General features: G+C 43.5%; 1 protein-coding gene across 2 annotated transcripts in view; it reads left to right on the forward strand.

The window, feature by feature from the left end:
* Positions 1-1638: 1638 nt before the first annotated feature.
* Positions 1639-13712, forward strand: part of pcdh17 (protocadherin 17) — a 55986-nt gene continuing 43912 nt past the window's right edge. The window contains exons 1-2 of one of the 2 annotated variants that reach the window (XM_076730524.1): positions 1639-2367; positions 3156-5957. In XM_076730524.1, the coding sequence (XP_076586639.1) occupies positions 3462-5957 (2496 nt within the window). In that variant the 5' untranslated portion in view covers positions 1639-2367; positions 3156-3461. The remainder of the gene's footprint in view (positions 2368-3155; positions 5958-13712) is intronic. The other variant, XM_076730534.1, reaches the window with a different exon arrangement.

The following is a 13712-nucleotide window of genomic DNA, read 5'->3' on the forward strand; positions in this document are numbered from 1 at the left end:
TTATCAACATCTTGACATTAGTACATCAAACCTGCTGTTTAATAATGAGCTTTGGTCGCCATCTGACTAACGAATGGTTCTGACACTCTTGTCATTCCCTCCTGTCAGAGAGAAAGGTCAGTGAGAAAGTCAAAGAGGTTGAGACCCATGTTTATACATGGATAAACTACAAGATTATACTGAGCAAAGCTGACATGTTGAAATAGCAATACCAAATGAAGGGCACGGTTAAACTCTGACAAAACCGCAGCTCTGTGACAACAGTCAAGTCAAAAGATGACTAAATGTCCTCCGGGCCTTGATCTGACATTTCTATGGATACATAATGAGTTACGATATATTGTAAAATAATCTGGATGACATAATGGCTCAGTGATTAGCAATATTGCTGCAAAGCAAAGTGGTTATCAAGCATTGATGATTGTTGCGTTCACCCTGCTGCACTGATAACCGATCCAGTGTGTTTCCTACACTCCCAGTTTGGGCTGCAATAAAACTCCACTTACAACTACAGACCAACGTGATGCCTTTGAATCCCTTGTTTTATCAAACAAACAATTCAAAACACAAAGAGAGTAAATTTTTCATCACATATGACAAAGGAAAGCATCGAATTGTCACCACTGAGGATAATGGGTAATGTTTGGCTTGTCAAATTGAAAAAAATAACTTAAACGATTGATTACCAGAATAGTTACCAGTTAATTTTCTGTCGATCGACTAATAATTTCAGCTTTCTGGGCTGGGAAAAAAAAAAAAAAAAAACTTTTAATGGACCATGTCTGTTGGTTCTTCTCTGTAACAGGAACTGTAATAGACAGAGACAAGATGAAATTACGCTTTCAAGCTATAATTGTGAAAGCTTAATACTGAAAATGGCGACGCAGGATTCCGTTGTCACTTCACATACCTGCTGCAATCATTCTCCAAATCTCTCATTATTTTCCATCACGTAATTTCCCAGGTCTTCAACACTTTTAATTGCACACAAAAAAAAAATGTTAAACACAATTACTGCTGCTTCTCAGGTGGCACAACAGAGCTGCATAATAATAATGCAGAGTATTTTCATGGACCTATTGAACCCAGATACTGGTTCAGTTTTTTTATTTTTTAAACCAGATGTTATTATTGAAACTTTAAATCTGGGTGCAAAGACAAACCTCCAAAGTAGATAGATGGCTGTGACATGCCAAACACACACTAAATGTGGAATGAAATCCCTAATTCATTTATATATCTAATAATACTGTTGGATTTGTGCTCTTCTTTTGCATCAGACACAACATTTTGTCCCTGCAGCTGTGCATGCATTCAGAATAAAAGGTCTTAAATTCAGTTGATTCAAGTGATTTAATTCCCACTGATAGCTTTTTATGGTCCGTTTTTGATAGATGGCTTAACTGAAATTTCAAACCACTCCAGCCTGGCCCCTACATGTCTCTCGGCGAGGCTGTCCAACGCACCGTTTCCTTTATTGTAAACAACAATGAAGTGTGATATTTGAAAAAAACAGATGCGCCACCGGTGGACCACGAGCCACCAATCATTTGTAGTCTGTACCCGAAGCGGCTTTTGAATCCCTCCTTCTCTTCCCACCTCTTCAAATTCATTGGCTGACAGAGGAGTAGCGACAATGTTTAATGCACCATGCGGTGTCCGGAGTTCAGTCAGTGAGAGGAAGCGTTCAGTGTGCTTAGGAGTGTTTTACGTGCTGAAAATACTAAATAACGACTGTGCGCATATTCGAGAAAATCGCCCTTACGGGGAGCCTTGTGCCACAATGCGGGGTTGCTGCTGACCACCTCCTCAGCATATCTGTCTCTCTCTGTGGACTTTGACGGGGGACGGCGGACAAGGACAAAATGCCACAACGGGAATCAGTCACTCAGCTGTGTTTCGGACGGGGGAAAAAACACTGATCGCCTTTTAAATATCCGCTTTGGATCTACCTAACACATCTGGATTTTTTTTTTTTTTTTTTAAATCCACATAGAGTATTTCTCCGAACAGTTTTCCTTCCTGAAGATCGGTGACTCACTGCAGGCAGAAGGCGAGCCGCTGCATCCCTAATCAGACAGCGGAGAGGACTTCAGCTCATTGACATTACAGTCATACTTTTCTGGAGCACTTTTTTCTTTTTTTTTTCCTTTTTTTTTATTTCCACTGCGCTGCACTGTAGCCTGTGTGTGTGCATCGGAGGCTCGAGGCTCTTTCCCCCTGCACACAGAGGGGAAAGAGGGTACGGGTGGTGCGCACTGAAGTGCTTTGGGCATGAAAGTCTCCCTGAAATCTACTGGAACTGACTGTTTTGATTTTTTTACAGTTATATATTTATTTTTTGGACTATTGCAGCAGTTTCTTTTGGTAAGTTTGCATTTTGTCTTTTATGTTCTCTGGGTCTCCTCTGCATGTGCAGTTTCCCAGTGGGAGCCTTGTCTGTTCCTCATTCCCAAACGATTGTTATTTCACATCCATCCCCTATGCATGCGGATGCAACAGCTTCTTCCAAGGACCGTTGAATCTTGCAGAGAGAGAGAGAGAGAGACAGAGAGCAGCAGTGGAGAGAATTACACGGCTGTGCTGAGATGTTGGCAGCTCATTTCCGAATTTTTAAAAGGCTCATTGTGAATATCCGGATTATGCGGATTTGTTAATGCGTGTAAGAGGCTCATTTTATACACATTTATTCAAATAGCCGCCACAATAGGCCATCTTCAGTTGTACGCATGCAGTGTTCCCATATTATTAAAGTTGCCCTATTACAGTTCCAGTCAGCATTCTTATAATGTGTGAATGGGTCATTATTAGGATAGGGTCAGGTGGTGCATTGCACATTAGGGATAGACTAAAAACTGCATTCTGAATGTTGTGTTTGTGACAATACACATAGTAAATAAGCTGTAAGGGAAATCGTTATATCTCTGTGTATCAGGGCTGCGCCGAGTGTCTTCCCAAGGTTAACTAATTGACAAGCTTCCCCCATAATTGTGGAGATGAATTACACATGAGCCCTGTTTTATATTTGGCTCAGTGGTGGATCAGATGTCTTACTGGCAGAATGGTTGTAATATAGCTTAGTCTATTTTCATTTGGGTGACTAATTGCCACATATACACTATGACAAATTTGTCTTTTTCTGTTTTCCCTCTTAGGTGGTATGAGTGAACACTTACAATGCCTATTCTGTTTGGAGGCTGGATCGCAATTATTGCTCCGATGAGTCTGGGTGCTCAGCTGAATATAAATTAGGTGTTCGGCACCACAGATTGCTGGAAGGGGCATAAGAAGAACGAGACAGAGCAAAGACAATCCACAGAGACAAATGCCAAGGCCTCACATGATGAACAGAACTCTTTCTTTGATCCCGAATAATAGAAATACCAAATTTGAACAAAATATCAACAGGTCAAAGGAGGTGTAAACACAACACAGATTACAGCAGCATTTACGGAGTGGGGATGTATCTCTCTATTTTCTTTTTCCTCCTCTTATGGGCTCATGCCCTGACATTGAAAAACTTGAATTACTCTGTCCCGGAGGAACAGGGTCCGGGGACAGTGATTGGGAACATTGCCAAAGATGCCAGACTTGGACTCGAACAGACTGGACAGGGAGGACAGGGTAAGAAAGCCAACTTCAGGGTGCTGGAGAACTCCGCTCCGCATCTCATCGACGTGGACCCCCAAAGCGGACTGTTATACACAAAGCAGCGCATCGACAGGGAAACGTTGTGTAAGAGAAACCCCAAGTGCCAGCTCTCCATGGAGGTGTTTGCCAATGACAAGGAGATCTGCATGATCAAAATAGATATTCAGGACATTAACGACAACTCCCCCACTTTCCCCTCAGATCAGATTGATATTGACATTTCGGAAAACGCTGTGCCAGGGACACGCTTTCCCCTGACCAGCGCACATGACCCAGATGCAGGGGAAAACGGCCTGAAAACCTATCAAATAACACGCGACGACTACAATCTTTTTTCCTTGGAGGTAAAATCTCGTGGGGACGGGACTAAATTCCCAGAATTAGTTATTCAACGACCACTGGACCGAGAAGAACGAAGCCATCACACCCTCATCTTATCAGCCACTGATGGGGGGGAATATCCTAGGTCAGGTACCATGCAGATAAATGTTAAAGTTATTGATTCCAATGATAACAGCCCTGTGTTTGATCAGCCCTCATATGTAGTGGAAATTCCTGAAAACTCACCTCCTGGTAAAGTCCTGATCGATTTAAATGCTACTGATCCTGATGAGGGCAACAATGGACAAGTTGTCTATTCTTTCAGTGGCTATGCCCCAGAGAGAATCCGGGAGCTCTTCTCCATAGATTCAAGAACAGGGGTCATAAAGATTCAGGGCGAAATTGACTATGAAGAGAGTCCAGTTATTGAGATTGACGTCCAGGCAAAGGATCTAGGTCCCAATCCAATCCCAGGCCATTGTAAAGTCACCGTTAAAGTGCTTGACAGGAATGATAACTGGCCTTCTATAGGCTTTGTGTCTGTGAGACAGGGAGCCATCAGTGAGGCAGCACCTCCAGGCACTGTCATTGCTTTGGTCCGTGTCACAGACAAAGACTCAGGCAGGAATGGGCAGCTCCAGTGCAGAGTGCTGGGCAATGTCCCTTTTAAACTTGAGGAGAACTATGATAACTTCTATACAGTGGTAACAGACAGGCCCTTGGACAGAGAGATGCAGGACGAGTACAATGTCACCATTGTGGCGAAAGACAATGGCATTCCTCCTCTAAACTCCACAAAATCCTTCACCGTAAAGATTCTGGATGAGAATGACAATGTTCCTCGCTTTACCAAGTCAGTTTACCTTCTTCAGATACCTGAGAACAACATCCCAGGGGAGTACCTAGGTTCGGTTCTGGCACATGACCCAGACCTTGGCCAGAATGGGACAGTGTACTACAGCATTATCAACTCCAATGTGAGTGGAGGTGATGTCAACACCTATGTTAATGTGAACGCTGCTAATGGAGCCATCTATGCTGTGCGATCTTTTAACTATGAGCAAATAAAGTATTTTGACTTCAAGGTTCTTGCTAAAGATGCCGGATCTCCACACCTGGAGAGCAATGCCACGGTGCGCATTAGTGTTCTGGATGTCAATGACAACATCCCTGTCATAGTTCTGCCCCTACTCCTCAACGACACAGCTGAAATCCATGTGCCACGTAATGTAGGCGTTGGCTATATTGTCACCACAGTGAGGGCGGTGGATAATGACTATGGTGAGAGTGGGAGGCTCACCTATGAGATCTCAGATGGCAATGAGGAGCACCTCTTTGAGATTGATCCAGTGACCGGGGAGGTGCGAACAGCCCACCCATTCTGGGATGATGTGAGCCCCATTGTGGAGCTGATCATTCGAGTCTCAGACCACGGTAAGCCAATGCTCAATGCTGCCGCCAGGCTCATCATCAAGGCCTCCGACGGACGTCCTCCTGATGGACTGCCACACACGAAGGACAATCAGAACTGGGACATGTCCCTCCCTCTTATTGTAACTCTAAGCATCATATCCATCATGCTTCTGGCTGCCATGGTCACCATAGCGATAAAGTGCAAACGGGAAAACAAGGAAATCCGTACCTATAATTGTCGCATTGCAGAGTATTCGCACCCTCAGCTGGGTAAAGGCAAGAAGAAGAAGATTAACAAGAACGACATCATGCTGGTGCAGAGCGAGGTGGAGGAGCGGGATGCCATGAATGTGATGAACGTGGTAAGCAGCCCTTCCTTGGCCACCTCTCCCATGTACTTTGACTACCAGACACGCCTGCCACTCAGCTCACCAAGGTCAGAGGTCATGTACCTCAAGCCCACTGCCAATAACCTCAGCGTGCCCCAAGGCCACGTGGGATGCCACACCAGCTTCACAGGCCCAGTCACCAGCACTACAGACACACCTACTAACCGCATGTCCATCATACAGGTAAGGGAAATTGCACTCTCCTCCTTCACTGTTATGCCACCATTTCCACGTCACAGCCCTCAGAAAGCTCCCATTTCCTTTATCAACATTTGCCCCTTGTTTTGTAAAATGAAAGGAAAAAGAAGATAAGGACAGACAGAGGCAGAGAGGCCCAGGAGCACAGAGAGAGAAAAGAGGGGAGGGAGGGCTGAGCATTAGAAGGATTAAACAGTCATTCTGGTGCTCTCATAGAACAGAGCCAGTGACATCGACACAAATCAGTTGTGCTTGAAATATGTCACGGAAGGCTTTTGAAATCAGTTTTCATGTACAGATTTTCATTAATCACTCAATCACTGTCATCTCATTTCTGTGGAATAAAGAGTTTAACCTGTAGCTGAACTATAAGCAAGCATGTGTTTTTTTTTAGGAGCAATTCCATTTTAAACCCAGTTATCCCACATACATTTACATATCTTAATCCAAGGACTAGATCTTTGGAAACTATGCATAATAAATTCTATTAATGTACTTGTACACAGTAATAGTAACAGCTATAGTGTCATATCATGAGAGTAAAATCACTCCAATAGCAGATGCTTGTTTGCTGTTCCAAGCCACTGTTTATAACATCATATCGGTCGTAAAATAATAAATAATAAAAAACTACAGCTCTTTGTGGTTAATTCTAGCGATTTTAATTCCTACAGATAAGTAGATTGTACTTATTTTCACAGCTACTTTGTACGTCTTTGTGTGGAGTACTTGGGTGTATAAGCCTCTAATGTGATAACTTCTCTGTGTCTTTGGCCTTAAGCCCATTAAAAGTCTGTCGTGTCAGACGAGGATTAAGACCTGCTTAAGACAGTGGTATGTAACTCTGGGGATAATGGGCAGTTGTAGCAAAGTGAGCCCTTTTTCTGATGTTTACCTATTGTTAACAGTAAAAAATTTATGCTCCTAATATAATTTGATTGGAATAATAAAGAGTCGTCAATTAGTTTTATTATTATTACCTTCTGCCTATGACCTTATACTATTTGGCACAGTCGAAGAACGACATTCTTTCTAATTACATCCTTTTGGACTATAACCATTAGTCTCTCGTTAAGGCTCTGTGCTGTCTTTTCTATCCCACTATTTGCACTGGACATGGACGTGACGATGACTGTGATCAGATGTGACGTGTTCCCACCAGGGAGGATGACCACTGTATGTTGTTCCCACTTTCAGTCTCAGCCCTGCTTCTATTATGAGCCAGCTGCATAGGGCAAGGGTCAGCACAAAGACCGTTAAGGCTTCCTAATCAGAGGGACAGAATAATTGCTGGTCTATTCTGCAGGCTGTTACTCTGCTAATGTAGTGATGATGAATTAGACTATGTCGGGCTGTTGCACACCCATTTTGTGCACTTTTCTTTCCCGTTCAAGATTGTCAAAGGGATAACAAACAGGCGCAGCAACAACACATTCCTTAGTGTCTTGTTTACAGAGGGTCCCCTCGACGCATCAGGCGTGCAGGGTGCTCTATTGTGTTATTCAACAGAAACCTGTGTAGAGGGAGATGGCCTGAGGCATTAAGTTTCTTCAGAAGCTGCACAGAAGCGTATCACTTTCCTCCCTCCTCTCTGCTTCTGCCGTCTCTCTCCGTTCGTGTGGACAGTAAGTAACCTGAGTCAGAAGCGAGTGGCTATGGGAAAAATGTCAGGAAACAAAGACAGAATTCCCCTTCCATCGATCCCAAGGCCTCTCAGCCCATCTGTCACTACAGTTGCCACGGGCTGAGGGGCTAAATAGGAAAAATAAATAAAGAGATGGATAAAGTGGGAGAGCATATCGCCTGCTCAGTCAGTTTCACAAGGGCACCTTAGTGCTGCTGTCTTCATCTGCACATAGTAGGGCTACTGTAACTGCCTGCAACTCCCAGTCTCTTTCCACACTGCTGCTGGCCTCTAATGATGTTTTATAGTGGTGCACTGGCAGACAGGCTGGGCTTGGTCTCTCGCTGGGAGAGGGGAATAATATGAACATATCAGCAGAGCTCTGCTGGCCTTATCATTGTCACCACCATGCCAGCACCCAGCCCAGTGGAGAGCTTCATTTCATTTCTAAAGAGAATTCCTTGGATAAGGAGATGGATGATACGTAATGATGCCTAATTCCGCTTAAGGCGTTGAAGGGAATTACTTAGTGTGGAATCAAGGTTAAAACCAATCTGCTGCAAAATTCCTCAATGCTCAGGAAGAAGGGATTTCAGTAATTCGCTCCAAAGAGCGAGCCCGCGCCCACTCTGTCTTGAATATGTTTCAGGATTTTGTCCCACATTATGTTTAGCTTCAGTGGTTGAGCCAGGCAGTGGCCCACTAACGGGTTCACAAGTTTCTCTGCTACCTTTTTGCCAGGGTGGCCCTCATTGTAACCAAACATTCAAAGACTCCTGTGTCATTACTTTTAATTGTCCCATAATTAATCATATTGATTTGTTTTGATAAGTTTTGAGTGTTGTAATTTGATTCACCATGACACTCTAATTAAACAGAATGCTGTCTCGGTGGGAGACCATCCATGTTAATAAGGTGCAGGTGGTACAGAGGCAATGGGGGAGTCTGAAAGGCTATTAAAGCTGCCTTTAGGTGGCGGCATTCTGCCTTGTGTAGGGTGGCATTGAGATGAGGGTGCCAAAGAGAAAAGGGGCTCTTGCCTCTGCTGACTTGACATTGACACTTGTCACTTGGTAAGGAGGCGCCTACTGCTCTAATGAAAAATGTCACACTTGAATGTAACAAAGACAAGGACTATTGAATACTTTTCTTTAAATTTCCTGCATTACGGCATTTTTTTCCCCAGCTGTTTTGAGTGACAGTCACTGGATCTACCTAGCTGACTGATTCCACAATTTTTAGAATTTCCTCACACTTTTACTTAGATTACATACAACAGAAAAGCAAATTAGGTTTCCCTCTTAACAATTTATAATAAACCAAGGTTTTTGAATGGATTCTCGAAATCGCTGGCAGCCATAAACGTATTGAGTGATTTTTAAAGAAGGCAGAAAAAAACAAATAAAAAACAGTTAAGAGGTGTGACTGTGATGATTTAAGTAGCATGCATACCAAATAGGAGATAAAATTTTCACTCCTTTGTTCTGTTCAGGTTGAACATGTGCATCCTAACAATGTAGCTGAAGCACATGTTAAAAATGAATGCTTCCAGGAATGCTCTTACTCTGCATAATTTAGGGAGATTGTGTGTGTGTGTGTGTGTGTGTGTGTGTGTGTGTGTGTGTGTGTGTGTGTGTCTGTCTGTGTGTGTCTGTGTGTGGGCGCGCGCGCGTCTATCTATGTATGTGTGGGTATGTGTGTGTGTGTGTGTGTGTGTGTGTGTGTGTGGTGTTTGGGTGTGTGTGTGGGTGTAACGTCATTGTGTATTCCAGGCATGTGATTTAAGCCTTTAGCTGGCAGGCTCCGTGACAGAGCCCCTCTCTTTTATGAGCGAGACAATCTTGCATTTGTCCGAACCTTGAAACACCCTTCCTCCAAGAAACACTCACTCACTCACTCACTCACTGTCACACACACACACACACACACACACACACACACACACACACACACACACACACACACACTTCACACTCATGCACACAAACACACAGATGCACATGTAACCGGGCTTGGGCTGTTTTTAAGGATTCTCCCAAAAAGTCTTATCAAAGCCTCCGCTATATATTGTATTGAAATTGCTCCCACACTTCAGTGGCCACTGAGGCAATGAATAGAAAAGCACTCTTTATTTCATTTCTCTTCCTTCATCTTTAGATAACTGCTTTCCTCTGGAGCTTTCCATGGAATGAGTTTGGTGAACCTGTATGTACTGAAGCCTGCTTGTGGGCAGGATTGAGCAGCTCAGCAACTTGATGCACAAACAGTCGTTTAAAGGAATGAGAGACAGTTCAAGAAGCTATTTGTAATACGTATACTTTTGTCCCTCAGTCGAGCTCCTCTGGACCACTAGGCCAGATTTGTTTTATATGAACTTGCCAGTACATAAAAAAAAATAATCAGCTCGCCTGAGGGTGTATCTTCATATTTCCTCAAATAAACCTGCTGCTACTGTACATAACACTACACGCTGAAATTCTGAATTATTAATAGGCAGTTTTATTTTTCTTCATCTCCCCCAAGCTTGTATGATAGATACAACTGAGAAGAAGTGCCTTCACACCACAGAGTGTTGCTCTGGGGAACAGCAATAAATTATGTTATCTCTATAAAACCAAAATCTAGAAATCTTTGTCATTGAGTGTTTTTTCACCGCCATTACTAGCATTTCAATTTGCAGAGGTGCTTGTTTCACTAGATATGCGTTAGTATGTCTTGGAGCTGTAGCAGAAGTGTAACGCACAGCACAAAACAGCGGCTATATTTGCATCCTCTTTCATTAATAAATCATAACGTTTAACAAATCAGAGGGAAGCGGAAGATGTCACGATAAACATCGGAGGTCTCTGGCTACATAGCGTATTTGTGAATACAGGCTGGGGGAGGGCAGAACACGGGGAAACAGAAGCTACTTATTTTCTGATATATGCAGAATTTGAGCATTCATTTACTTCTCCTGGGTCTGTTTGTAATGTGAGGAAGCGTGCGAGTGGAGATGGCTGTCGTCACCTCTCAACTAGCCCAGTGGTAATGAAATTTTCAAGTTTTGGAAAGAAAGACTGAGAGCATGTGCACCAGTCATAATAAACACCACCCGATGTCTTTATCATTTAACCTCAGTATTAAACAGAGTCAGAGGTTTTCAAAGATTTGCACAATTAATAGTCCATTTGCAGGCAGATATTGCGAGCACAGAGAAAATTTGTTTGAGATTGGAGGGAGCTGTGGAAGTGAATGTTTTATTTATTGCAAGTTCCCACAAATCCAAGTAACCCTGCTAAATAATTGAATATAAATGTAGGCCCCTGACTCTGCCCACCACTCGACACAATCTCCTCTAACTTTAAACAAACTCCAGTAGAGTCAAACTTTAGGCAGAAGTAGATCTATATAGATGACTGGAGGCAGAAATGTATATACAGAGTATACTGGCCTTATTGGTCAGCCACCAGAAATCCTTTCAGCCAGCTGCTGTGCATTCATGTGCACGCAGCACTTATCTGCGCTGCATAATTTCATTATTTTAACAGACCTCCCGACCTGGCGATACAGGGCAACAAAGGAATTTTTATTTCTTTTTCTCAAGTGTAGAGAAAGAGACAGGATATGAGAACACAAGTTGACCTCCGTGATAGCTGGACTGGCCGGACACATTAAACCAATTTGCTTGGTTCAATAGGAAGCTGCCTATTGGAGATGACATGGGCACGATAATAAGACTGCGGATTGTCAGTGGACATTCACTCTCGAGCTGTTGTGTGTTTGTGTGTGCATGAGTGTGTTTGTGATGGAGGGGAAGTGGATAATCAGGACTCCTCTGCCGATTATCACTGACACCGGAGCCTCAAAATGTTGTGTTTTACTGTCATGTCATTTTGTTGAGTAGCAAGTGTCATTGTGTAGCGTGGTTTACCTTCCATAGCCAGACTGGCATTTAAGCGGTATCAAACCAAGTCATCTAGTTTACTTTTAATTACTTTTCTACTTTGTCATTGCAAGGCTGCACAGAGCATGACTTGTGTGACAGTGTGTCTTTTTTTCCTGACCTCGCTGATCCTGCAAGTTGTCTGGATTTGTGTTGCGTTGTAAGTGCACGCCCACACCAAATGGATCTGTGCGTTTTGTACCTGACAGTCCTTTTACTGTAATTTCTTTTCTTTTTAATAGAAACCCCTTCAATTCATGCCATTTTATAAAAGTGAAAGAAGAGATTTGTGCATGTATGCCCTCAGTAGATTGTGAATCATTTACCTTGGTGCTTCTGGCACCAAGGTAAATGCTCAAACAACTCAGGCATAAGGATCCCACCTGGAATCAAGTGAGGTCACAGAAACAAGAGAACAAAACATAACCGTCACAGTGGAGGAATCTAAGATTCAGCTGCCATGTGTCTGCGTCTGTGTTTATGTGTGCGTATGCATGTGCAGACGTACACATGCACCTGTGCTACCACCAGCTGTGTTCTGAAGCACCGGTCTTGCTGGTTCCCTCAGATTGGAATGGGCTTCCCTGTAGGGGCCGCCTGCCCCCTGAGGGCACTTAGATCCCTCCTGGGGTCTTCAGCCTTAATGTTTTAGCAGCAGGTTGCCAGAGCTGCAACAATAGATGGGTATATGTACGAGTGACCTGACAGTAATGTGCACTGAGACGCACAGCGCACAGAGGGCTCCATAGGCGTACATGGCGTGGCGATGTATTCTTTGAACTGCCAGCAGCTGGGTCTCCTTGCTGTAAATCAAACACTTTCAAAGTCAAACAAAGTGGAATTCGCTCTGCAGTGTCTTGGCACTAGTCCAACCTGAGAGAGCTTTTATTTCTGCCACATCTTCCTTCACCGTGCCCCCGAGGCATGTGGGAAACAACACGCAGCTCAAAGAATGAGTTATGTGAATCTGCTCTCACCTTCTATCTCATTAGTATAAGAGAAATGATTTATCCCTGTCTCCCTGAACGTCTCTCCTTGTCCTTGCCTTCTCCAGTTCAGCACTTCTTCAGCTTCATCAGTAATGTGATTAATTGATTGGAGGGACATACCATGAATGCCATCTCATTTGCTCTAATTTCACCTAACTACGTGTCAAAACAAGCCGCCATAAAACACGTTCTTCTCCCTCACACAAGCACCGGAGTACATTACAGTCACTCAATCCGGAAATGACAGTTTGCTTTGCAATTTGAGGAGTATCTCACCAAACAGTGTAATCCCGCCAGTGTAAGTTTGCACGTTTGTGTGTCTGAGAGGGTCCGACACTCTAATAGGAGAGATCCCACTGTCTCCTCTGTTCCTGCTCATATCTTTGGCACAGTTTGAAATCTGACTCCCATGTCTAAAGCCCTGTGTGTGTCTGAAGGGAATTGACAGCCACTGTGTTTTGCAGTGGTTGTTATGTGTTTGTGGCAACAGAGGCGAATGAGTCTGCACTCTCAGATGTTATTGCGTAAACAAAAGGCCCACTAAGTGGTGGGCACACAAGATTTGTCATCAAACATTTGACTGTGTCTGCTCTTCAGGGTAGCAGTGGCGATGCTGAGTGGCGTATCGTATATTTGGCCGGTTTCATCTTTTTCTATTGTACTACTACAGATGTACTCAATTGGCCCCTCACTGGGTTTATGTCTTAGAGAGAAATCTTTTTGGGGCCTTTAGCATTCAGATCAATTGTTGGTTTGCTCTGTTTCTTATTGATTTTTGCTCTGTTTGGTACTGAAATACTGTATTTCATTATCTATCGCTCTGAGCATTGCTTAGTTTAAAAAAAGAGCGAGCGCTCGCTCTCTCTCTCTCTTCCTCGCCTCCTCTTTCTTTTGCTCCGACTCTCTTCCTTTTTCGGATTCCCGTCCTTTCTCTCTGCTCTTGTCATCTCAGATAAGCGTTGCAATTGCTCATGTTACTGACGACCCAAGCCAAATTCATAATGATGAGATTATCTTGTCAACGGTACAGAGTGTATATGTCTGCCATATTGATCTGCGCACAGTCTTAATAAATGAAGTACCACGATGGAAGCGTTGGCTCAATGATAACTCTGAGCAGATCTAGCTATTTATACACTCTCAACGCTGCTGAGATGATGAATGGAACTTGTGCATTCTGCCCCTCTCCTCTCTTTTCCCTT

Source organism: Chaetodon auriga, chromosome 1 (assembly GCF_051107435.1).
Source record: "Chaetodon auriga isolate fChaAug3 chromosome 1, fChaAug3.hap1, whole genome shotgun sequence".
NCBI lineage: Eukaryota > Metazoa > Chordata > Actinopteri > Chaetodontiformes > Chaetodontidae > Chaetodon > Chaetodon auriga.